The following is a 27,838-nucleotide window of genomic DNA, read 5'->3' on the forward strand; positions in this document are numbered from 1 at the left end:
TTTGAGTTTTATTTTGATTTATTTATGTGTGCAAGCCTCAGGACTCCAAGTATGAGTTATGCTGAATCCTATATAGCTGACCAAACCAAGGTATATACTGCATGTATGGTGGGAAAATCATCTTCCCAAGACTTGAATCTGAAACCTTCTTGCACCATTACACACAACACAAATAGCAGTCTGACATCATTTTTTAGCGTGAGCTGCTTTTTATACCTCTATAAGTCTGGAGTTATGAAATCTAAATGAATCCTTCCTCAGTCCTGTATGTGAATGAATTTCTTTTTGAACTAAAAACTATCACAAACCTTCTTCCACCTCAACCATAAAGTCCAGTTCTTTGACTCTGTCTTCATTATTATAAATGTATAGCAATAAAAAGCAAACCAAATAATAATAAAAACAGTATTCTTCTCTCCTATGAATCAGGCAATGAAATGTACTAGTCACATTACTGAATCCACTTGCAAAAAGCATTGGGACATCATGGTGATGAATACAGTGTAAGGAGTAGAGCAGAGCAGAGTAGAATAGAATGTTTTCAATTGCAGGCTTCATGCTAAATGGGAATTTTTCAGTTCCAAGAATATTTAGATATGGTTTTGGGTCATGAAGCTGCAAATCTCCTTTTCCTTTGTCTGTATTAGTTGTTTCACTGTTTCTAATAATAAAATCTTTTCCTGCTCACACAAGTAAAAGTGTATATGATCAGCCATATATGCCACCTTCTAAATTAGTGCTGTAATCTCCAGTTTTAGGCTCACCTACAAGCTGATCATATCCAAGTTTCTTGCTGAAGCTAAACTACTCTACAGCTTAAAGTACACAAGCCAGGACTGAAGAGGAGCAGCAAAATCCAGACTGACGCTGCAACTTAGAATTAGGGAACGCAGGCCAGACCTGCAATTGAATTCCCTGTTCCCTGGCTTTTTTATACAGTAGAGAAAGTTACAGGATAAAACAAGCACTGCTCCTACATGCCAGGATCAGAGTGTAAGTGTTCCTTCTCTTCCAGCTGAGTGGCTTAACTGAACTACAGGTTCAGACTACTACATGTGCAAATCTTTGCTGTTGCCTTCCCAGGGCCAGTTCAGCAGAATAGTGCCTCTACCCACAGTTTTCTCTTACATGATAGCTAGGTATGATCATCACCTCCATCTCCCAGCTGAGGTGGGCTTAAAACTGTGGTACTCTATTATCTATAGGCAGATGGCATATCCATAGTTATTAGCAAAACTTGGCAGGGCCACCTTTCCCATTTTTAGAAGAGGGAGCCATATTTTGTAAGATGCCTACTCAGGGCACTCTACATTTTGGAACATGAGTGAAATCTTGTGCAACAAGAAAACAGGTGGCAGCATTGAAATGGGAAACATATGGACAATAAGAAGTTGTCATTTTAGAAAACATTCTTTATAGCAGAACAATATTTATCTGATTTCTATCTATTTTTTCCTCAGAATCAGTACCACTGATCTCAAGTACTACAGAGAATACACAGAATTGGTTTGGAAAGCTGCAGTCACAACTGCCAGACCCTAGAATAGGTAGAGTTGAGTAAAAAGTTTTGTTCTGCACTCTACAGTCCTAGGCTTTTCTGTGAGGGCTGATTCTGGGTATGAGCTTAAAATCTGCTCTAATTTCCATCATCTGTCATGTTTACATGAGCAATGACATCTGATGCAGAAAGATCTGAGGTGGTTCTGAGCACTCTGAACACCGGAAAGGGTGCAGCTATATTAGCATGATGCTTTTCCAAACTGATATTCTGTGTTTGTCAAAAGCACTAAGTGCTAAAGGGGCAGGAGAAGCTGAGGAGTGCCAGGGTAACAAATCCATGCGGCTTCCAGGAGTTGCATTACCTGCTGTGCGTGGCACACTACTGTCCCCTGTAGACATCCCTATGGAAGTACAAACACTTAGTATCTTCATTTTCAAGGCACAGCAGAGTCAATGCAATATGGAGGAGATGCCGCAATACTGTGTTCACCGCAGACGCTGAGATATATTGGCTCTGTGTTCCTAATCTGCTGGTGATGCAGCCTGACTGAATCTATGTAAGGAAGGTTCAGATGCCGTGAAGCTTTCTGATATGGGCTTTACCCTCTGCGCAGGATTGTGTTTGCCCTCATCTGAGAATGCTCTAGGTGTTCTGTTTGCACAGAAAATAGCAAGGAAATATTAGCACAGCTCATTCCCTGGCTCCAGTCGGCAGGCTACAGAGAGGAGCAGGGAGGAATACAGGCACTTCATATTGCTGTTGCCCTGATTTTATGGCCTTTTCATGTAAAGGATTTTCTGCTATAGCCTGCTTTGTAAACTTATCCAGTTTTTAAGTTCAGTTTGTCTTTTAAGAATATAACCTAACCAGTCATATGGATGAGCCCATGGCAGTATTAACAGCTGACCAAGTCCATGAGAAAAATTCAATACTGATTACGTAAATATACTGAGTGAAGAACTGAGATAGTGCAAGCAAACTCTAGATAAAATCATAAATAAATCATAAAAATAATTCCAGGTAACAAGAAAAATAATAATATTGCTGTATTGTGTGAAGCATTAAAATCAAGGTATATATGTGACTAGAACTGAGATTAGCAAATTTCTTGGAGGACAATTTAAGGTCATTAAACACAGTAGTAAAATGTTTCTTATGGTTCAGGCTTTACCACAGAAGAAGATGATAAAATTTCTAAGTTAAATCTCTAAGTTAGGAGGCAATTTGCAAAACTATTATTCAGTAAGTTACAAAGAGTCAATTGTATTTTTGCAAATGTTTTGAAGGATAGGAAGGGCAAAATTGCAGAATCACAGGTAAGCTACACATCAAAATTCAAGCCATGGGTAGTGTGTGCACTTTCTTTGGCCAGGGTCAGTGCACTGAGAGAGCTGCTGTCTCAGTACACCATGGAGTCAAAGAGCTTGTGGAATGCTTATTTGTTCCTTCCAAAACTACTAAGCACTTTGTACTTTAAACACCCCTGCCTCTGAGCTCTAATAGATGATGTATGAAGGAAAGAGAATAAAGCTCTAGTCCTGTACTCACATTTCCCTGGTCAGTGCAAAAAAAAAGGGGGTAGAGTGCAAGCATTTTCACATTTTTATACATCTTGCCTTAAGAAGACAAGTTGGAAAATGAGTAAGCTATGGGTAGAGAACAAGGGTCCTGTATAGAGGATTGGGCAGGATGCTGTTTTTTGTAAATAAGCAGTTATTTTCATCTAGTATCATCAGTGATCTTTCCTGAACCCAAAAGGTTTATTAAGGGAGAAAACACATAGTTTAGGCCACCAAGGAAGGGGTACTCATTTCTATTTCATTTTAAGTGTTTTTGAAGTGTATGATCTGTCTGACTATGCAAAATTTGGAAGCTGAATGCAGCCTAGCAAACTGTGTCTGCATCCACAGATGTTACAGGTGATACAGAAACTACCCACATGAGATAATAAAGGAAATACTGTTTTCCCCCTGTTTTTCAAACTTGGGGCCGGCAGATTTGATGGTTATAATCTGGTTGCCAGGATGGTTTCATTATTATTGCCTCTTGAGAAGATTGCGGTGTTATTGAATATGCAGCCCTTGCTTCAGACACTTAATTTCTAAGCAACAGTTGAAGAATACAACCATGGGAAAGTGCTGATATATATTTTAATGTGATTGACCAAGAAGGAGACATATTAGTTGAAATGGATTTATACATCTCAGGGTGGAATGAAACAAAATGAAGTACCCATGTAATATTTTGGGGGAAAGCAGTATTTCTTTAATGTAGTACTAAAGTTTTAGAGCAATTGTAACAATGGTAAGTTAAACACATAAGAAAAGACAAAGGTAATGCATGCTTACAAATGGTAAGTATTTTATATATACTGGTTGGCTTTCAATTTGAAAGGAATAATGGGTGGTTGCATACATGGAACATTTATTTTTTTTCTGGGTGGGAACAATCCTTAACTGTACACAGAAAAGGTCTTTCAGAAATAATTTTTAATGTGACTATAGTTTTATAGTTTATGTGTCTATTGCCATGGCATCAGTTGAAGTAGTAAACCACAGTCAAAAGGAGAGGTGGTTATTTTAAAAGAAGTTTTTAGTCACAGTCAAAAGTATGGTAGATGGAAAAATATAAACAGGAGATATGATTTGACATGGGGAATGAGTGATACTGGAAAAGACAAAGCAGTGCTAAGAGGATATTCAGAGAGCAGAAAGAACTGTAGCACTTCAAGTAAATGGCATGAGGACTGGACAATTCAGGAGCTATGGTTAAGCAAGAAGGCTAATGGAAGTAACTGCAGAATTAAGAAAATCAATTGCATTACCAGAATCTTACCTAAACGCATTTGTATAAAATTATCCTCTTGTGAAAAGGAGAGGTGAGGAGCAGAGCAAGTCAGAGTGTAGTTCATCATTGCTGAAGGGGAAAAGTGAGTGGGCAGTAGAACGGTTTTCAAAAGAAATGGATTGGGAAAGGGAAAAAGTCCATGGCACTGATGCAAGGTTCAGAGTACTGTGGTAGTGCTAGGGAGAAGTTATAGAAAAGGATCTTATTAAGATACCACGGGGCCTGAAAAGCAGTGAAGTGAGTAAAATTTATAGAGAGAGCTACATGTTACATGCCATGTTGAATCTATGAGGATCATTTAAGCCATGACAAGTAAGAAGTGATGCGAATGGACTATACGTCATGAATAATTGTTTTGTTGAAAACCCATGAGTGTTTCCACACTTACTAGGTACTCTCCTTGCAGTTAGCAAGTGGTGGATTCAAAACAGATTCTCTTCTTATGTATTTATTTCTTTTGAAATTTACTTGATTTCTTCCTATATCACTTTGAATGTCAGTACATCTAATCTGTACCAAAGGAGACAAAGAATTAAATTCAAGAGATAGAGATCTCTTATAATTAAAAGGGGTTTCTATGCGGATGGGAATTGCAGTCCGGGTGTGAGTAGAGCACAGACATAGTCAAATATTGTGCTTCAGTGTCTCAGCCAAATTGCATGAAGTCAGAAATCAGTTTACTGTCATTTACAACAAGTCACAAATAGTGAGGTGGCCTGAAAATGCCTAGCAAGCCACATACCTTTTTGTGCATAGCTTTTTACTACTCTTTTGTTTTTCAGAAACTGTTCATGCAATCTTACTTATTGTGATCTCTTGGGCAGCCTGATTCTGTAGGTGGTGAAACGTACTGACACCGCTAGGATGAGAATAGATTTAAAATGGGAAGATACTTGATTTAAGAGAGCTAATCTGTCTCTTGTTGATGATAGAGGGTGCATTGGAATCAAATGCTGTTTTGAAATAGAAATGGTGTTTGGTCACCTAAATCAGCTAACTTATTAGTGAGATTTCTTTATTCTCTGTTCAGGCTTTATGATACTTCTAATACAACATGTAGCTGTAGTCCATTAATATTTTGAAATTTGACTATTTTGTTATTTTTCTCTTTTTATATAAAATTATAATTTGAACTTTACTTAGAATTATAAAAGCTGTCTCTGACTTCCTCGTTTGGTTTATCTCTTGAGACTTATAAAAACTAATGCAGTCTACATGGTTTCTTATGATTTATACAGTTCACACTACTGAAAGTATTTTGATTTCTTCTCGTATGTTGTTTTCCACCTTCTTCTCTATTATCTTTATCTCTGGGTAGTAATATCCTGCAGTTTCCATGTTCTTATTATCTTTACCTAGCATATATTATTTAGTTGCAAAATAAAATATATTGCTTCTGTCTTTCCTGTAAGTATGTTCTGTATCCTAATCCTCTGCTTATTTTTTTTTGAGGAAAAATGCCAGTGTCTGTCTAGTGTGCAGCTGTGATTGTGTTTGCTTGAATTTACACTTTAAGATAAAGAACGCACCTTCAACTCATAGGGAATAACCTTTAAAAAAATCAGAAGTGTGAATGAGGCTCTGTACCTACAGGAAGAGTAGATGTGATTTAATGTTGTTGAAGAAGATTGTGGAAAAATGATTTTGTTCACACTTCAAGGTAGTCAAGTAGTTAGCCATTCATTCTAAATCTTCTTTTAATGATTATTTCTGCTCTTAACTATTTTGCTGTCTCCTATTCCTCTCTTATCTCTGTCCTTAGCAGCTGAGAGTTTGAATGGTGTCAGTTTGAATGGTTCATGTTTTAAGATGTTGCCTATTTGATGGTGCTTTTGCATGCCTTATTGTGTGAAGAGTGTCAGAAATTAAGCTTTCCAAATCTGGCAATCACAGAAATTTGTGAGGTCATAAACACAGTAAAAGATCTTTGTTTTTAAGGAACAAAAAAACTGAAATTAAGAAAAGCCTTGGGATAAAAAAAGTAACTAACTTACACTGCTCTGGCCTATGCAACCCTATGCAGGGTGTGTTTGCTATGTAAGTTGCAGGTGTGGCTGTTTATAAGTTAAGTTCCTAAATACTTCTCTTTAGTAACTGGCATTACTTACAATGAAAATTTCTGTGTGAAGGCATGATAAAATACTGGGTATTTCTATTGTTTTATTCAGACTTGCAGTACAATAGCTGGTTTTCATTTACTTCATAAGTTTATTCATTGAGAGAGTCTCACTTGTTTCTAAATCTGTGGATAATACCCTTACACATACCACTCTGCCACGTCAAGATGAACAATTGATCCAAACAAATGCTAGTTCCACAGCAAAGCAATAATTATGCAAACGAAGACTGCCTATTGACATTATGTAAATTTAATAGAATTTTATGCCATGATGTTGTTCTCAGATTTTAGTATGCTTCTATCGACAAAGATCTGATTTAGAAGATTAAAAGCTACAGAGATGGAGAATTTTAAAACTCTATTGTTTGCAGTTGTATGGCATGGTTTCTTAATCAGGAGATTGATTCATATAAGTGCTATTGTGTCTAAATTAATAGGGCTATTAGTACTTCCTTCTTGTCATCATTAATTGAAAGAAGTTGGTGTATTACTATGTCACAAATTCTACTGAGTAATTCATTAATATTTGCAACAATTAATATAAAAAATATTAGAAGCAGCAAATTTTGAGAGATGAGGTATCAGCTGAAGTAGTATCCACAATGAGAAAATACCTATTATCTTTTATTTCCCCCTCTGGCTTGTATTAAAATTATTCTTCTGATTTTTTTTATAATTGAAAATATTTCGTTTGGCTCTTTGATAAGTAAACAGTTTTTTCATAACAAATACTTTGCATGAGGGCTTTTAAAAATGCAATTTGTAAAACATTGCTACATGGGACTGGTATGCAGCCAAATACTGGTCATCCTTGTGTCTATGCTAAGCCTCGCTGACCTTACTGGAACTCCTTGTGATTGGTTACGTTACTGTATCCTGGGCCTGTTCCTTACTTGGAAATAACATTATTTCAAACATCCTTTGACTACTTCCAAAGAAGAATCTATCTTAATGCAATTGTGTCTCAAAGCAATGCATACTTGTTCATGTTAAAAATAATAAATGAAATATAAGGAGGTCGTGACAGAGACTTTCTCGTGACTCCTTTGGAGTAGGGCTACAAGTCAGTAGTAGGACTGTTGCCTTCAGGATTATAGACATATAATAGAAAATATTTTTGTAAAGTTTAAGTACTTTATCTGGGTCCTTGGTGATATTATTAATGATTTATTTATTTAACAGTTATAGCAGTTATAGCCACACTGTATTAATACAGGCTATATAACACCAAGGAAAAGTCAATCTTTGCATTTATGTTTTTATATTTCATACTACGGATTCATTGTACTTGCCCAGATAAAAAGATGTTTATGCACAATTACTTTTTTTTAATATGTGAACACGTAACATCCTTTGTCAAAGCTGTCATATATATATCTTTTATATAGCACTTAGCTGTTTTCATTCTGTAAGAAATTTGATTGCCTAAAAATGCATTCTGAATATGTATGTTACAAGCTGTTTGTTTTCTTGTTTTACAACAAAGTTTGGGTACAGTCTTGGCATTTGACAGTAGATGAAAATTATAATCTGCCAGCTATAGAATAAAATGGTTTAACCATAGAACACAGTGGTTATCAGTGGGAATTTACTGTTGTCTTTAATTTAATTTTATTGATTTATATTCCTTATTCTAATTTTGAATTTTTCAATGCTGTCTTGATATTGACTGTAAAATATGTGGATAATATTATAGCATATTTTTGTAATGTCCAAACTTTTCTGGAATTCTTAGTATAATATCTGCAGCAGTAATGAATTATGAACAATGTTTTGTGACTCACTAGAAGACTGCAAGCAGAAATCAGATTAGAGCTTATAGATAGATACATTTTTTTTCTTTTTAATTCCGATACTTTTTGGAAGAATGCATTTGTTTTGCTAATGCTGGTAGCTTTACAGTTCTTTGCAATTATTACTACATTTCAAGATGAATTCCTCCATTCTTTTGCTACAAATAGATGTTCAGTACAGAAAGTGACACTGTCCCTCAGATGTTCTCCATGTCTGAAATGGCAGTGTGTGTTTTGAATGTGAAGTAATAAAGTAAGTAATGAGATAGTTGCTTTGCACGTTGAACTTGCATGTATTTCTTGTAACTTAGACTTCTGTGGACTATGAGTAACATTTGGTTCTGAACAAAATGCCTGCTGAATTGAGTATGAGAGTTAGTAGCTGTACATTCCCTTTTCTCACGTTTGGTGTTTAGGTCTTGATAATATTGCCAGTGGCAGAGCGTTACTATAATGCAGTCCTTTCCAGAGTGTGTTATGTGGATTCTGAAATTCCTGGGCTTGTATATCCTTTTCCAAACAATCTGTTCCCTTTATGTTTTCCATTTTGGATATGTGAAGGTTTGGTTCAGCATAGATTAAAACAATTAAATAGTTTAAATATCTGATAATAGTACATTTCCCAGTGGTGATCTTAAACTGGATGTTCAATAATAAAAAGAAAAAAATGATACTTGCATTCAAGTAGATAACATTCCAAAAAGTTGAATAGTCAAGAACAAAAGTGTATCTGCTAGTTAACATATGTTTTACTATCCAGGTTTTTCTTCAGTTCCATTCCAAGGATTGACTTTGCTGTCAATTTTAACATTTGTTATTTCCTCAGCTCTTACACTAACCCTGTCTTTACTGTTCTTTTTCAACAACAGTAGTTTAACTACTTCTTCTTCAGCTTTCTTTTTCCTTCTGGTGTCTGTGGGTTTTTTTTCCCCTCATTTACTAACTCTGCACTGCAGACTTCTCTCTAAGACAATTTTTGGCCCTTTCCCTCAGTGTCAGTTTTAACCTTCTGAATACATCCTCTCACGCCCATCTCCTTTGTCTATGTCTGTCCATTACACGATGTGATCACAGAAGAAGCGGAATCACCAAGGAGAAGAAACTCAGGTCTGTCTCTTCTACTGCTTTTCTCTGTGTTATTTTTTCATTTTACCTTTCTATAGATTTTATCATAGCTCACCTCACATACTTTTCACTCTCTTCCCCCCTCAGTATATTTAAACAAATCATAAGAATTTAATTGTAGATAGAATGTTTATGTAATTTTTATTATCTGTAAGCTATGTATTCTACAAAAAGTGTTAAAAGCTAACTGATATGTGCGTTATATCTTATCTTAAGACTTTAAAGCGATTAGACTTCTCTCTTCTCAGTGCTTATTTCCCATCTCCGTTATCTGTGTATTAGCCTCTAAGCTTCCAACTAGCACATGCAAACAGTCTATAATCTGTTTTATCATCGCATCTGACAACTGCAACAGAAATTTTGGAAACAGATATAACAATTTATTTTTCACCTTGGGGAGGATATAATTTGAGAACTGAATAATTTCATTAATTCCATTTCATGCACTGGAATCTCAAGCTTAGCTCCATTGAACAAAACATTAAGATTAGAGGTAGAAATGTTAATGATCAGAAACTATTCTCTCATGCCAAAAACTGTAAAACATAAGGGTGTGATGACAAAAGACAGAGAAGCCAAAACATTAAAGGAGATCTGATTTATCTATATTGTTCATGGGCTATCTTTTTTCATATTGTGTATTACTCCTTTTTAAAAAAAAATTCATCTTTCATATCAAATTTTAATTTGCCATTTTACTGATTTTCCATTTAATTATTGAGTTTTGTCCAAGGACCTAGACACTTTTATTTGTTTTACTGGCACAGAACTAATGTCTAACAAGGCATTCTAGCACTGAAAATACAGTAGCTGTTCATGCTTGCCCTGCTTGTTCCATCATGTATGTCAGAACAACAAAGAAATCCCCCATATGTATTTAAAAGTGTTACCATTATTATTTCAAAGCTATGATTTATTCTCTGTACCTCTATTATTGTCCCAACAACTTAAAGAATTTGGATGCCATTTAGCTTCTAAAATCTAAAGCCTATGTTTTTCTTTGGTCCATTAAATTTAGGTAGCATTTAGTCAAATGTTTTTGTATTTCCTCTGCTAGGGCTGGCTTTTTCAGAACTTGGTATCTTTGTTACTACTCTTGTCGTAATCCCCTAGAGTCAGAGATCATCTTTATGGAACCTTGCAGATGTTACTTTTACCTTGATGACTTCATATTTTACACATTTCACTTTGAGGCATTCTGACCAACAGTGTGCATAGCTAAAAGCAAGGGTGACATTTCAAAAGGAGACATTCTGTTTTTTTAGAATTTTCTTTAGAAAGTGTGGAACTAGGATTATCCATTTACAAGTTTCATTAGGAAATGCTTTTCACAGTATTTGCCATGCTACCAAACATTTAGGTGAAGGGTTGGCAATTGATTTTAGGTGTTATAAGACCAAGAAATATTGTGAAGCTAAATATCTGAATATGTAAATATTGTTATGAAATAAAAATATTACCAATTTTTCTCTCTGGACATTATCATTTTTCATAGCAAAAATAACAAAATTTTATCTCCTGAAAGAAATCTAGGATTTTTTTAATAGAAAAACCCTATAAGAGTGCATACAAAGTCTATGCTGCATATCTTGGACACAAAGATAAATCCAGAAAACTAGCAATCAAAATTATTTTGATATAGATTTTATTATCCGGCGGCACTACAGATTGATAGCATCCTTAATGATTTCACTCTGTTTTCCTTGGGTGAATGAGAAGCTTAGCAATGCAGAGGTTTCACAATTTGTTTCTAAAACTGTATTTTGGAAATTATTTAAAATGTTTCATAGGATTTAAGGATTGTTAGAAAGACATATACCTGTTCACCCACCTATATATTTAGTACGGGCAATGAAGTAGAACCTCACCTGCCAAAGAACCACAGTCATGAAGTGGAGAAATCTCTTTTCACCAGTAAGATTGTTCAGACTAACCAGTTACCATTGTGCCAACAAATTGCAACTAATGCTTATTGTGGTCTTCAAGCATATGAGATACAGAAAACATTTTTCAGACTTGTAAAATTAATCTTGATGTAGATGTGAGCTGACACAAGTAACTATAGACCAAAACTGATCACTGAATCTATGGAAAGGCTGACTTATGACAATTTAAGCGCAGTCAGCATACAGGTAGCGTAAATAATGCTAGTGAATTAATTCTAGTTTTATTCTAGGATGAGAAGGGATGTAGCAGCGGTGCCCAGTCATTGCTGCTTTTTTGAGTAGGTGGATTGAACTTAGAAGAAGGAGTAGCCAGGACAGCTTAGTTTCTGAAGGGGAATGAAAAGCAGGGAAGTAGAGATTCCAGTTATTTTCTAGGACATATGGAGCAGGACACCTTCTCTCACTAGAGGCATAAGCAGGAATGGTTAGAGTTTTTCCTAACTTTATTAGAGAATAAAACTCAGATAAGACAAGGACTTTGAACTACAGCTTTTTCTGTGTTAGAACTCTTTTATGTAATGTGATGTTTCTTTGTAATAATATAGTTGCTGGAGATAAAGGCTTGAAAACTAAAAACCCTATTAAAAGATTTGTGACCAAATTGGAAGAATTGGCAGTATTGGGCAGTGGAGAGCCAGACAGCAGAAGAGTCTGGCAAATAAACTGCTGGAAGAGGCAAGTGCAAAAAATTCTTGTGATTGAGAGAATTTGGGAAAGCACATGCAGTGGAAGTAAGAGAAGCAGCAGCACAGTTCTTTGAAGTTGTCCTTATCTCAAGGTACCATGAGAGGTTTTCCAAGAGTGAATTTACTTACCCTTGATAAAGAGGGCATGTCATCCCCATATTTTTAGCTTAATATTATAGTGACCACTCATTGACACACTTTCCGTTAAAGACAAGGCTTTGTTTCATTTTAATCTTTCTCATGTTAAAAGGAATTCCTGGATGGAATTTGTAGCTTTTTAGCACAAATGTGGTTAATTGACTGGCGCATTTCTGAAGCTTTCTGTGATATTTAACTTAACAGTCATGTTTAAAATCTCATGCCACAGACTGTGACTGAGACATTTAAAGAGACTAACCCTGTATTTGGTCAACAAAGGCCACAGGGATAGTTAAGCTCCAAAATTCAGTTTAAAGGTACTTAGCATACTAATAGATGTATTATATTGGATGGCGGGGAGATTCTTTGCCCTTATTTTTCATTTTGATTAGAATTAGGATTAAAAACCAAAGCCTCCCAAACCAAAAAAAACCAAATAGCCATCTGAACCTAACCAGCTAAATAAGGAGTGATCTTCAGTCTGCCAAAGAAAAAATAGTTGCAATATCATTACATAGCTTAAAAATGAGAGCGTAATTTTACAAGAGACAGAATGCAATACCAGAGCATACATATTTTTACCAGTAAAGGTTTACTAGCTGAACTTGTAATTCTCCCTAGTCTTGCATGAAAGCACATACTCTACTGTTGTTTTTGTGCTTTTTGCTTACATCTTTCATCATATTTCTGATTATTGAGATGCTAATGAAGATTTCTGGCATTCTTAGGATGGCTGAAGAATCTCTGTTAATAGATGTTTGCTTTTCTGGAAGCAGAGGTATAGCTGTCATCAAGTGTTTCTGCCTATGTTTTGGAGTGGCTATATCAGAATGTGAAATATTCTGTGGTTATGCTGTGGGGTTTATTCAGTGATGGGAAATCTGAGGAGCTTACATGCCTGAAAAACAGGGTGTTGGAGAGCATAACAATCAGACTGTGCTCAAGCTTTCGTGAGGACAACAGACAGCTATGTTTATAACATAGCTGATCTGAATGTATTTTTATGAGAACAGAACATAGCAGCCCACGGACCCCACAGATGTTTTTCTGTTACATTTTTAAAAGTCTGTTGCATACCATTTGGATATGGAGGATGGGTCAGAGTTCTTGGGGAAACTAAAATGGGATATTTTAGCCAATACTAGGCTTACTGCTTTTTCTTTAACCCCTTTTTCCTTGTAGGATCTCAGTATTCTTCAAAGCCATCAAAATGTATGTATACTTTTGTATGAGGTAGCAAGTAGGACAAACATCGTGGAGTATCCTCTAAAAATCACTTTGGGGAAGGATCCATGGGCAAACGCACCATAAAAAACTAGTTCATATCCCTAAATATTATTTTAATGAACATGCAGAACAGAGAAAACTTTCAGGCTTGCTTCAAAAGACCTTTGTCCTTTGCCAGCTGAACTGATCTTTCCCCAATGGTGAGGACCCGAGCTGACCCTGTCTGTTTATGAACCAATGATTCTAGGGATTCGTTCACTTTCTTGTCTAGATCACCACACCATCTTATTCAACTCTTTTGCTAAGCAGTGCCATGTATTCTGCAAATGATCTGAAGTAACATTGCTAACATGTTTTTAAGCATTGTGATCAAAATTTCTTTAACTGGTGAGAAATGTACCCTGGCTTTCAGTCTTTGTTTAATGTGTCAGTCTGAAGCCAAGAAGAAAAAAAATGTCAAGCAATTCTCAAATAGAAAACAGGAATGTAAAGGCATGCTCCCCCACTAGGAATCTGGCTCACTGAAATAGTCTTCATCCTAGCATTCCCTTTTAAGGACAGTAATTGACACTTCAACCTCATTTAAACTGTAATATAAAAACACTTAAAAAACGCTTCAATTCTTGTGCAGAATTTTTTATTTCTCTTTCCACATTTGTTTAGCTGTCAGTCATGTTCTTTTCACCCAGACTGTGATGTGGATCATGCACTTCTTGGAAGGGCCTTGCTTGTTGCAGCAATAGCTTTTTTATATTTGCCACACCTTGGCCATAAAGCCCTGGAGTGAAGTTCAGCAGCAATTTGTATCAGGTGTCACCTGATGTTTCCTCAGACCTGTAGCAGTTAGGCAGTTATACTTTTCACACTGTGGACAGGAATGAAAAAAATTAGGGCTAATTTCATAACTTGCAGATCTTTCAAAATGTAAGACCTTGCCAGTCTAATTACACAACGTGGAATATATGGGAGGATAGAGAGTTAAGACAAAAAGAGTGTTTCAGGAGTAGTAATAGTGACTTCTGTAGGTGCCTGTGCTAAAGGTCTCAGCTAGAGACTTTGATTCTTGGAGCGTCTGAATTGGTTTTGCAGTGTGTGACTAATAATTTAAGAAATTCTAGTCTTGCTGACCTAATGGCTGAAGTGGAGGTGAAGAGACCTGTTCCTGGATTACTACAGATTTATATGCTCGTGGAGTTTTTCCATTATTGCATATGTAAAGGAAAGCAATAGCATATACCCTGCCTGAATGAGTATGAGTGAGGCATATAGTAAAATATTTTTTTGAAATAGGAGGAGGTGACAGTTTTTTTCCAAAGAGAACAAAATATAGAGGTAGAGTTGGAATTGAATAGCTCTGGAAATGGAAGAAAATGTAACCCTTTGATTGCAGGACCTTTAATTGAGAAGTTTTCATGTTTTTTTGATTGTTTTCTTTCTCTACTTTGGTAAAAATACCGTTTTAGGGATTTGCTTTGGTATAAAATTACATTCCTGTATTCTCGTAAAGAACATTTCAAGAGAAAGCTCTTCTTTTCTATCAGGTATAGAAAGAAGTGATGTCAGCAAGGAATTTGACTACCATTTTAAAAGTAGTTACCTAAAGTTAGAGTCCTAAGTATATATTTGATTTTTTTAGTTATATGATGTTTATTAATTCCCACCACTTTGAAAATTCAGGCTCAATTTTTAATAAAGCACTTAAGTAGAGACGCGTCTACTATTTTATGAAATGTAAGTGATCATTCTGATAGCAATGATAAAGTGTACTTTATATTATTCAGTTTGAGATGTTTTCAAATGATCTTACAGTGATTTATTGGTGTTCAGTTTTTCCTAGATATTAAGCCTCTTAACAATTTTTTGATTTGGGCACCTAACAACCGTGGGAACTAAAACCATTCTTTTAGTTTCAACATTCTGAACCTGCGCTGCTTTCTTTTAAGAGAGGATGGTGAGGCCCATAACTGCTGTGAAGATTTTTGCTGATGAGAAGTTGGCATTGTTTTCTTTGCTCAATGAGTTTCTTAAGATAATATGGATATTGCTCAGTTTTGCTGCTTCCCACCCAAATATCTTTCTCAATTCAAACTTCTACTCTTTCTAGCACTTCTCCAGACAGCTCTTTACAATACAACCGAAACCTCAGTTTGAAGGATAGGATCCACTGTTGGCAACCTTTCCCTTAAAAATCTAAAGGATTTACTTGTTCTGGAGATTTATAATAAATGTCACAGGGCTTCAATTACACTTCTACAATTCAAGAATCCAGCAGAATTTCCTGCTTGCCAAGACTGTGGTATTCTTTTCTATGAGTTAATGTGGAAAGATTTGTTTTATACCTTTTAAAGGAGGAACAAGAACAAACGAAACTTAGACTTTTTTCAAGTTCCCCTTTTTCTTTGACAATGTCTTCATTTAAAGATTTGTGGTTGAGAAGTCCTGTGGCCCAGAAAGATGGAAAAGTGGCCTTGTAAACATCTCAGAGAAAACAAAAAATATAAATTATCCTATGTAATATTAATTTCAGTATTATGATGCTATTTCAGGTACAGTACAGGTTTCTTTTCACCATATATATGAAATAATTTAGGTATTATATCATCCTGTCTCTGCTCAAACTCAGAGGTATTTTAATGCCTGTTACTTCACTTCCATACATGTTGCATTGTACTGGATCAGTGGTATCGCTATCAAATAACTTTTGCTTTAGAAAGTAATGAGACAGGAGAAGCCAGTGTTGTATTCATAGCTCTTATATTGGGGACTGCAATTTTAAAAACCTTTGAAAGCTTGAAAAGCAAGCACAGCTCCCTCTGCCTTTCTGCCTTCTTCATAGCCCACAGATCCACAACCCAGACAGGGCCAATATAGGCCAGACTACGCGAAGGCCAGAATGGTAGGACAGAGTGCAAAGGGCATTACTTAGGCACTGAGTACAGAATGGAGGAGGAAAGGAGGGAGAATGGGCAGCAAGAACCCACCTGAGATCCACTGATTTCCAAAGGCATGGGAGTGGGTGTAGGTCTGTGATTTGCCATGTCCCTTCCCCGTTAATTTGGCTAACATTTCCACTGGGAGTTGCCAGTAGGAGACCCACCTTGATCCCACGCAGAATGGCACATAAATGCCAGATCCCATCAAAGTGTGATACATTATATATGCTCTCTGCAGGATCGTATTTTTCTATGTTACACCTCTACCTTGCCCCAGTATGTTTTCTCTTTAAGTATGACTTAGTCCTCTGCTTTGGTACCTTCCTACAAACTGGTACTTCTTTAAAATGTAACATCTCTGCTTTCTTCTTCCGTGATGATAGTCTGTGCACTATAAACTACATAGCAATTTTGTGAGCAACCCTCAGTAACCAATAATTTGGTAAAAAATATTTAATTGTAATACTATATGCAGTTTTGGTTCGGGGTGGGGGGGGTTGTTGAATATTCATGGAATTGTTTTAATTGAAATTAATAAGATTCTGGCTTATGATAAGAAAAAGAAACAGAGAGACTGATTAAAAGTTCATGTATTTCTAGTTAAAGTAAATTTCATGTGATTTAAAATTCTTTTACATTAATTACCAAACTTGGATTTCAGAGTGCAGTGTGTATGTGCTGCCAAGCAAGTTGATAGGGAACCAATGTTTCTTTGTGACAGAAGAAAGCCCTGAGCCATACACAACCTTTGATATGCATTCAGAATATTTGTTGGCATCAGTTAGCTGGATTTATGTGCACAAACTGGGTTCTGTGTATTGCTGTTAGTGTCTTTCATTCTTCATTATTTTTAGCTCTAAGAAAAGCTACAATAATAACATTATTAAATCTTCTAACCTGTAGAAGCAGTAAGCATTGATTATCCCAATGAAGATTTAAAATATTACTGAAAACTGTTCTGGGACATTAAATTTTTATGCTTGAACCACTTGACTGCATATTGTGTATATGCTGCAGAAAACACATAGCATAAGCTATGTGTTTTATTTGTGCATCACCCTATTCAAGGGAACTGGAGACTAACTATGTCTGACACCTGCCTTGCTGTCTTTTGTATAGAGTGTGTTAATGATTCTGGAAGTGCACAAAATACCCCTGGGTTCCCTCCAGTAAGTCATTAGGGTGCAAAAATGTATACAGTAGCATGCAGTGAATATGCCTCTGGAAGTAGAGCACCATACTTGGTTCTGTGACTAAGGCCATCGGTTTAAATTAATTTGGTGGGTTTTATTCATTTTTCCATTTTAATGAATGTTTTTGTTACTTTTATTATTATTTCTGCATTTTCTCTCTCCCCCTTTTTTTGTTTTACATATTGCTTTCATTTGTTTATAGAAGAAAAGAAAGCAGATCCAGAGAATGGGGATGCAGGTAGGGTGGCTTATTCAAAATGTCTTCATATTATTTCCCTTAAGTTTTTTGACATAGTATGTTTAAGCAGAATGTGTATCGTACAGTTGGATCACAATATTGATGTATTCTGATGATTTCTGTAGATAACAGAAACTAAGAAATATATTTTGAGCTTTCCCAAGTGTATTTCATTTGCTTGTTTAAGGGAGTCAGATTAGGGGGAGAAATGGGAGGAGACAGATCAGAGACAGCTAAAGAAGGCTCTCCTATGCCCTAGGACTTCCCTGCTGTCCTCCTGACAGAGTGTGCACACATGCAAGCCCCATCTACCTTCGTCCTCTCTGTTACAGGTTTCCAACCTCCAAAATCTCAGTGTTTCTGTAGTCTCCTGATCACAAGGCTTCTCCACTGTGCCTGAGCTGCTCTCCTCCCAAATCTTTTATCTCTCTTATCCATGTCCCTTCAAAAGTAACTATCCTAATATTAAGAGGAAGCCCACTCTACTTCTATACCCCAGATTTTTGATTTCCCTTTTGACTCTCTGTGCCTCAGAAGCCCCATTGTACATTACTTTGCAAACCCCAAGTGACCCAAATCCCCTTCCCCAAACATATCAGCATCCTCTGCATATATAGCAACTATAACAGTTTAGTAATTCCCACTGCAGAAGACAATGAATGAAAGAATGAAAGAACACAGCTCTCAGCTGGTTGACTTTTTTTTTTTTTTAATTATTATTATGGGGAGGTCTTCCTGGGGCTAAGCTGGTTGATCAGGCCATTTCATTGTCCCTTTTGTCTCTAAATGTGGACCATGGGCCATCAACTGCAGCAGATCTTGCCCAAGAGAATAACCAATGTTTGATCAGAACAGTGAATTACAGGCTTTCACTCTAGGCCGAGCTGAATGATTGCTTATCTCCTTAAGAAAATGTGACTCTGCAAACAGCTGAGGTCAGGATAAATTAGATTTTAACTACATTGCTAATTACAACCCCTTACAATTGTTAGCAGAAAACAAACATTTAGTTTTCAGTCATGATGAAGGCTTTAGTGCTAAAGTAGGTGAATCTTATGTCAAGATAAAACATGAAAATAATGGGTTGCATTTGAGGCTGAGGCAGTGATTCTAGTGCTTGCTGTGAGCTCTTGCTGATCCTAGGACAGGTTACAGGGCTGCTGCACACTGTACTCCAGGGCCCTGTTCTGGCATTTCTGCACTCTGCCTGCACTGTAGTTATGCTGCTTTCCCTCAGCATGATCTCTTTTAAAAATATTGTGAATGGGTAGTATTGAATTAGTGGCTGGCTCTTCATTAGCCAGGAATCTCCCTGTGCTGAAGAAAACCCCACAGAGCTAACTTTCAGACCATGTTTTGTTTTTACAGTAGAGAGGCATTTAAAATGAGCAAAACTTGAGATATGGCTACAGTGCAATGATCCCAGCCTTTTCCACAGTTGTAGTCGGTTGGCAACATCAGGCTTTGTTCTTCCATCAGTCTCTCTTGATCTTTTTTATTCCTATGCCTAAGGTTTGAGTGACTCCTTTGCTTTTCCTATTGGAGCCGCTGCTGTTATCTACAAGTCAAATTCTGGAAAGAAGTTGAAGACAGAAAAAATGTACAAGTGAGCTCCCTCACTTCTGCCTGGCCAAAATTCATTTGCATGCAATTTGAAATATGATGGCAATACATGAAAGTGTATTAGAACTAGCTTTATAGTTCAGATCTCTATAGCACTGAAAATGGGTCGTGCTGGGCTTCAGCTAACAACCTGAATAACCACCCAAGGGCTCAGTCAGCCTTGTACTACCAGTGCCAGAGCTTATGCTCCTACATTTTTACCACTGTTTATACCTAATAGATTAGAGTTAGTTTTGCTGTATCTACACATACTCCATATATACCTCCTGATTATGGTAGAGTCCTTAGTGTAGGACTGATGTCAAGTCTTGATTTGGTTGCTGAAATCATGTTAGGAGATGAAGCTTCCTAATGCACCCAACAGTTACTGAACCCTCTAGAAGTACTTTCTGCTCCTGCTTAAATCCACACATGTAGGTATCAGCTAAGTATAGATTTGCCAGTGGAACAGGAGATGGTTATAGCCCTGTGTTTGCACCACTTGGTGCAGTAGTGCATGCACCCTGGACCACATGAGAGGGAAGTGGTCGTGACACTCTCTCAACCTCTCCCTCCCATCGAGATCCTGGCTGCGTCTGGCTTTAGTTGCAGCTGAGATGAGCCTGCAGCAGTTGGTAACCCTGCACAGTCTTTCTTCATGTCAGCTCCATGCACAGCAGACTGAAGCTGGTCTTCTGCATTATAAACATTCCATTGCCCCTAGAATTCCTTCTTTTTGCATATAATTGAATTAATTTGTTTGTTAATGACAGCTTCAAAAGAACAGAGCAAGTTAGATTTTCTTTTAATAGGCTTTTATGGGAATTGAGTAAATTTATTTTAAATTTTGCTGTCTACATTGTTTTTCTCTTGAGACTAAAATGAGCCACCAGTTTTGCCTTTTTATTTTGGCTTTTCAGGGTCTTAGCCATCTCATTTTCCCTTCTTGTCCCTAATCAGAAAATATAGCAAAATTGGTATGAGCCCCTTTTGCATTTCCAGCTGCTTTTAAAATTTTTTTACCAACATAAATAGAAATTACAGAATTTTCATGTATTTCACCAATGAGGGTTTTAAGACCAGAGAAAAGAATTGGAAAACTGAGATTAAGAGGTGTCACAGAATCCATAAACTGTGTAGGGCTGGGTGAACTTTTCTGCAGTAAACAGAAAGTATTCCAGAATATGACTATACAAATCACAAATCTATAAAATGAACTAAGCCTGAATAATTAATTGAAACAAAAGTCTTTAACATGATGTTAGGCTGATATTCTTGTTTATTCAAGTATTTCAGAAGTATAATTCACTGGTAGTGAATTATATTATATTATTATAATATCATTATATATTATATATTTTATATATATATAATTATATATATTATATTCACCAGTATATGACTGGTCACAGAGTCAGGACTAGTCCTATTTTACTATGGAGAACTCACATTAGGGACTTATGTGTTATACTCCCTTCTCAAATGCATATTTAGGAGTGCTTGGTTTTGCAGAACACATAGAACTGGATATGTGGAAAAGTACTAGCTTTCACTTTGCCAAATGATCATAAATAGGAATGACTGTTTTCACAAGTAATTGTGAAATTTCTAATGCATGATCAAGAGGTGTTATTTCATCACTTCTTGTCATTTACTCAAGTTTTCATGGCAGAACGACTGTGGACAAAGAACATATGTGATGATTTCATATGAGAAACTTCATAAGAAAAATTTACAGAATTTCTGAAATTTTACTTATCATCTCTTCCCTTTTGGTGAAAACAAACTCTTTCAGAAGATATTAAAGAACATCAAGTGGATTTGTAGAATGTTCTGATTTCGTCAAAAGATGATTTCCTTCTTTAAGCAGAAGTTATTTTACCTCACCAGTGACACCGATGTGTTATTTCTGCCGTTGAAAAAAATATATATCATTTTCCCATTTAAAGTTTCTGGGCTGACCAGAGAAAATAAAAATTTTAAATTCCTTTATAAAGCTTTTAGAACTAGATCATTGAAAGATCTCTCTGGCTTAGTGACAATTGTCAAATACTGCTTTGAGGGGGAAATTTTGACAGGAAACACTAGATATATTGTATTTTAGGAGTTTTCACCTGCTGCTGTCTTCTTCATTGTCTCTCTCCCTATAAAAACATAATTTCTTCTTTTCATTCCTTATTATTAATTGACATCTCTATGGAAGGTTTCGATGAAGTGTTTTCATTCATATTGTTTGTATGGAGTAAAGATAGAGAGTTTGAATAGGAAAATCAGAAGCCAGAAGAGTTTATAGATAGCAGTACAGCCTGGCCTTATCCCATTCCCTCTTCTCCTCCCTCCCTGCTTTCCAGATGTTGCACGATTTTGCTGGCAGGCCTTTCTTGCACGGTGTGGTACTATCATTACTGTTGTCAAGAAGGAAAATACAAAGCTCAGAGGCTCTGCAGAGGCCCTGTACAAAGCCCCATTTTACTATTAGGTTCCCACTTAGAACTTAGATTTGGAGTTTAAATCAGATTTATGTAGTGTACTGGAGACTAATATTCCCATCCCAATTCCATAAATAAAAGTCCAGATTGTCCAATGCGAATATACAGAAGCTTGAATTTATGACTGATGTTATCCTGAAAATTTAATTCTGGACAACCTTCTTAAAAATGTGGAGAATGTAAGATAAATGTCAGTCAAAATGAATGCTTTTTAGCATTCAGTGAATAATGAATTACTCTTGATTTTTATTACATTAAGTGGAAGAGAATCATGCCTCGCGTTTGTAATAGATAACCATATTTTGTTTGCAAGACTTTTTTTAATTCTGAGCTCTTATCTTCCTCCCATTTTGTTATCTTCCTCTCATTTTTCTATTTCTGTTTCTCACATTTTCATCTCTGCTTTGGCACTTTCTTCCTCATTATTTTAGAAAGTAAATCATGGTGTTACAGTACCAGTTGGCTGAAAACAACTGATGCCTGAGTAGCACTGTAAACACCCAACTCTAACAGAGGGTCATCATATATTTGGTCCAAGAATTGAATCCTGAAATCATTCTTGAAGCTGTGTGTCACTAGAATGTAATGCAGTGATACCACTGGGTGGCTCTTTAACATTCCTTTACACATTTTAAAAATTATTTTGTGCATATTAAGTAATGGTAAATGGAAGTTATACCAGCCTGTGGCCCTTACCTGATTAGTAATTGATACAAAATGCTGGTATTCTACTATGAAAAAAACCTGAACCAGGATCTCCATCCAAAATAAACAGGTTGCCTTTGCATTCTTTTTTTTTTTTTTCCAAACAAATGACTCAATAGTAAAACACTGTTCTGTGAAAACATTCTATTCCATTTACATTCCTTTCTTTAACAAAGTCAGGTTCATTTGAACTTTGTAGATAATGCAACTCTTATTCAGATGCTGTTGAAATGCTAACTTATCTACTATTCTCCTCTTCTTATGACTTTTTAATTTGTTTTTCCCCAAAACTGTAATTCAGAAATCACATAATTAAAATTACATACACAGTAATTTAAGCAAACGAGATTTCATCTTTTTCTGTTAGAAATTCCATGAGCATAACTTTAAACTTGGAATTGAAGACTGCTTGTGTATTTATTTTCTTTCTTTCTTTTTCTTTTTACTTAACAGGTGCTATGGATGTAGAAGAGAGGAATCGCCAAATGAAAATGAGCAAGTACAAACAGGTAGCAGGATCAGATTCCAGGCTGGAGCAAGATTATCATTCTAAGGCAAGGGAGTTTTGTTTTGAAAAGCAGCAAAATATGCTAAAATGAAATTATCAATATCCTTTTAGAAAGCAATAGATGAGTGAGATTTTTTTTTTCAGTGGGAGCTTCTTAGGTATCTATAATTAAATAATTGGAAAAGTGCAGCAAAACCCATAACAGGGTGTTCTTGATTATTAACATTTAGGAAATACAAGTTAAATCATCAGATAAAAGTGGCAGTGTAATTACACATTGGAATGAACAATAGGGCCAAGATTAAAAAGACCAAAGGGAAGGAAAAAAGAGGTTTATTAAATGATACATGCAGTGAGAGCCACTGAAACCTCCTCCTGGTTTTCATATAATGAAACACAGGGTTATCTTGATCTATTGAAAATTGGAAGACATGATGTTACTTAGTTTAGTAGTGGCAGTTTAGCTCTTGGAAAGGTTATTTTCTACATCAACACAAACTTCCACCCCAGCTGTGGCAATCTGCCAAAAATTGGAATGATTTTGCACTAGTGCAGCCCCAAATATATTATCGAAAATTTCCTGCTATCTGGAACGGGATCATGTCGTATACGGTGTGTTAATTAAAACAGTCCAGATATTCTCAATTTAAACCTCTATTATACAAAAATAATTTAGTGTCCTCTAAAAGACTTCATTAATTGAGGTCAGATCGTAAGTGGGAAACACAAGACTTCTGACCTATAAAAGCTGTCTGAGGAACAAAAGTCTGTTTTAGACTTGTTTCCAGGATGCAGTTCCTTTGCTCCAAGGACTGGCAAAGTTATTGTAAACTGAGCTATTTAATATTTGAGGGCAAAGAAATCATCACATTTATTAAGTATTATTAGTTTTGTAGATAATGTGGATTAATTTAATACATTGACTTCTAGTGATATGATTTCTTCTGAAAAATGTATATATCGGTGTGAGAAAATAGAGAGCTTTTGAGAAGCCCATGCATGACAGAGTGGAAAAGGCTATTAATGAAATAATTGGAAAAAAACAAAAAGAACACTGTGAAAATGGCTTAAAATGTTTTAACTCTCTAGGAGTGCTGCGTGATTATCAGGGCATTTTCTCTGCATAATTTTTACAATAGAAGATACAGGAATTTTTATTAAGGTGTAGAAGGGACTTGGGATATTGACATATTTACATATTTGTTTTATGTTGACATATATGGGAAAATTATTTTCACATGTATCTATATTCAGTGTATCAGTCCACTTTGAAAGGTGTTACCTTTCTTTATACAGAGCTGCGCTTAATACTGTGAGCAAACCTTCTTATAAGTGTTATAACTGTATGTATCATACAAATATAATTTTATGTACTGTATGTATAAGGAGAGTTATTCAGCTAATTTTCCTGCTCCCTCAATTTTTGACTCTGAGATTAGAGTCAGGACTGCTTTTGAAGTAACGAGAATAACTGGTCCCTCATTCCCTCATGTAAGGGAACTGAGTAGAATAGAATTACCCAAGGAAACATTTCCTACACTTGTTTTTCCCATGTCATCCACACTGTATTATTGGGCCTCACTATACATTTTTTATCCTTTTTATTTAAATTTTACTTTCAGTATTATTGGAATGAAGACTGGAATTAAAGAGGAAAATTATAAATCAAATCATTTAATGAAAATGGTGATTTAGTTATTGCGTGCATAAAACAAACTGTCTCCAGAAATTAACAGTTAATTTACTCTTCTGTGAAGGTGTAGTTTCAGTATTTGGAAAGGAATTATTATTCTGTCACTAAACTCTTGGAACCAGACACTGAATATTCAGTAGCAGGTGCATGTAGTAATTTGAATATGCATTCTTAAAATTCTGTAGTTTTCAAGCATATGAGAACCGTAACTCTCAGAAGCCATATAAGAGGTCTGTCTTCAGTTTTTTACTACCACTGTTTCACTTCCCCTTAATTAAGTGCTAATATTATCTAGAGACAGAGAATGAGTAAGTGCAATTGGTCTACCTGGTTTCTACGTAATTTCTTCTGGAGTCATGAACTGAAACATGCATGACAAATGCTGACTGAAATCTAATGATCTATATGCATAACAGTGACTTGATTTTCTAAATCTGTCAGCTGGCACAAGCAGGCAGTCAAGTGTATCATGCCTGAGAACAATGTCATTAAGGGCTAAATGACATTCAAGGAAAGTTAGCACATGGAATTGTCTCTTATATTTCCATTCTATTTCTTTCTTTAAATGGAAATAAACAACAAATGCATTTAGCTCATAGTTACTTTGAACTGAAAAAAAATATCCTTCCTTTTGAGAAAGCAAAAAGCTATATCTGTCTCATTTTGTTCTGCCTCTGGAAGTCAGTATTAGTGACTTCAGAGGAAGATACACACTTCTATGGTACATAGGTTTGCATTAAGAAGCTTGTGGGGGAAATTTTCTTCCTAATACCTGTACTCTTAGAAGCTGATGAAATACAAAATTGCCTTTTCTTTATATTTTTTTCTCATGACTGACATAATTACAGATTGTATTGTTATCATTCATATATATGCCTCCCCATTTTTGGAAACTAAGTGTTTTGCTTCCATAATATTCTGTATACATGAGTTTGGCAGGTTATATATTGTATGATAGTTCTTTCCCTAAATGCAAAAGTTTCTTTAGTATGCTTTCAAAACAGCCATAAGGACAGCAAGCAATATATTTAGATTCGATATAAGCATGTTTACAACTAAGGAGACACGAGAGAAAAAATAGTGTAGGCATAAAGGATTAGTTTGAAATATTTCTGGTATTGCAACAACTGTTTATTTCTGAATATTGAGTGCTAGTAGAATTGTACTGGAATAGATACTAAAGTCTGTAAAAGCAAAGTCAGTGCTGGTAGAAGTTAACATGCAGGAAAACCTGATTTCACAGTGGCACCAGAGTGTTAAGTATTTGGGCAAGATGAACTGTGAAAAGAGAAGGGCCACGATCAGAGCCCAGAGAAACGGAGAGCAGTGTGCTGCATGCAGTTCAGTCTCATTTGGTTGAATTCAGTTCCCAGACTACCTTTTAAAACCTCTCTGCCTCACTCCTTGCTCAGTGCTGCTGCCATTAGATCTCTTGGAGACCAAATCAATAGCATTATGTTTGATGGGTAACTCCTTCCTCTAGCCATTCCCACTGAGCACTCATGCGCAGTTCCAGGAATCTCTGCCCTCAAGTGAAGGCAAAAGGGCAGGAGGAATCCTGCTGTTCCTCTGTTCTTGCCCCCCGTGCGACTAGAACATGCTCACTGGATTGACTGGCGAGACTGGACAAGCCTTGCTGCTCAGTAGCAACAACAGAAACAAGAAATAGGTTAGGAAACAGAATGGCGAGAAAATACTGTATGTATATGATGTATATGAACCCAGGAAATGTTTGCAATCAGTGTAACATCAATGTAGGATCAAAAGAGAGAATTCCATCAACTGAGGTCGCATTAGCCGTTGCAAAATGGTCTTAGTATCTAAAAGCACTGACGATCAAACTAAATAAACGTGGAAGATTTATGTAGAAGGAGTGAGAAGAGTGACAAATGACCATTTTCTTTAGGACCAAAGGTAAGATAGAGACTGGCAACTGGTGAATAAGCATTTAAAGCTCAGGATATCATTAGGCTCATTTTATTTGTTTTATTAGGAGAAAATAGTGACCTACAAAAAGGTGCAGAGAAATTGAGTTACTTACTCATAATACAGTATATTATAATATACCGTATATTATACAGTATATAATAATAATTATAATAAGTATAATACAGTATATTATAGCACAAGCAACAAAGTTGGGGTACAAGTAGTAAAAGATGGGATAAAAACAGAATTTAGCACAACCATTGAAGAGATTATTTAGCCATAAAGTAGAAAAGAGTACATTAAATACAGAATAATCCAGAACGCCAAAGAGGATTTTCTAACACAACCCTTAATGATTCGTACTGATGATAAGACTGAAACTTTCCACATCTTTGGTGCTATGTAATACTACAATTCCTGTTAATCAGTAGCGACAATTCAAGTTTTATATTTGTCAGATACTGAACAGCATAAATGTATGAACAGAGTTCTCTGTGTTTGATGTAGGACACTAGGAATACCAGACATACTACCATGTTACTCTGCAACCTGATCAAACTCATAACAAGCCCAAGCCCGAGAGAACAGTAGAAAAGAAGGTTTAAGCATGTGCCCTGTTTAGTTGACTAGTATAGACACAGCTGAAATGCCGTTGGAACATGTAGACACTGCAAAGTTGCAGTTCTGCAGACTGAGACACTTGGATTCAGCAATGAATCGAGTACCTCATTCAGGACTATCTGCGTGAAAGAGTATGCGAAAAACAAGAGATGTAGTGCTGGAAGTGGAAGAGGTTGAGTTTAAATAGGTAAGAAGCAGGTCTCCTTGACTCTCGGTCTAGTCTCAATCTGCTATTTCATCCAGCTGTTCCTCTGGGACCTGCAGTAAGCAGATGTGTCATTGGTACAGTTCTGTGTGGTCTTTAACCTGTGTTGTGATAGAGACATTTGATTTAATGGTGGTTTGGGGATGTGTTTGTCTCCTCCTTAAAAAGCAAAACAAAACATGCATTTCACACAACAGTCCATAGAGCAGTGGAGATTGCTAACAGAAACAGCTGGTACTTTGGTACTTTTCTTCTGGAAATCCATGGGAAGGGGAGAGTTGAATGAACACCCAAACAAAGAAGATATTGAACTGCTTTGATAGTATTACTGTCTATAAGG

At 36.1% G+C, this 27,838-nt stretch overlaps 1 protein-coding gene across 1 annotated transcript in view; it reads left to right on the plus strand.

The window, feature by feature from the left end:
- The window catches only part of RIMS2 (regulating synaptic membrane exocytosis 2), a 492,192-nt gene that overhangs the window by 367,269 nt on the left and 97,085 nt on the right, over positions 1–27,838 (plus strand). The window contains 3 exon segments of the mRNA XM_067292312.1: positions 9,335–9,367; positions 17,711–17,746; positions 22,996–23,096. Of these exon segments, the coding sequence (XP_067148413.1) occupies positions 9,335–9,367; positions 17,711–17,746; positions 22,996–23,096 (170 nt within the window).

The sequence above is a fragment of the Apteryx mantelli genome, chromosome 2 (genome assembly GCF_036417845.1).
Source record: "Apteryx mantelli isolate bAptMan1 chromosome 2, bAptMan1.hap1, whole genome shotgun sequence".
Taxonomy (NCBI): domain Eukaryota; kingdom Metazoa; phylum Chordata; class Aves; order Apterygiformes; family Apterygidae; genus Apteryx; species Apteryx mantelli.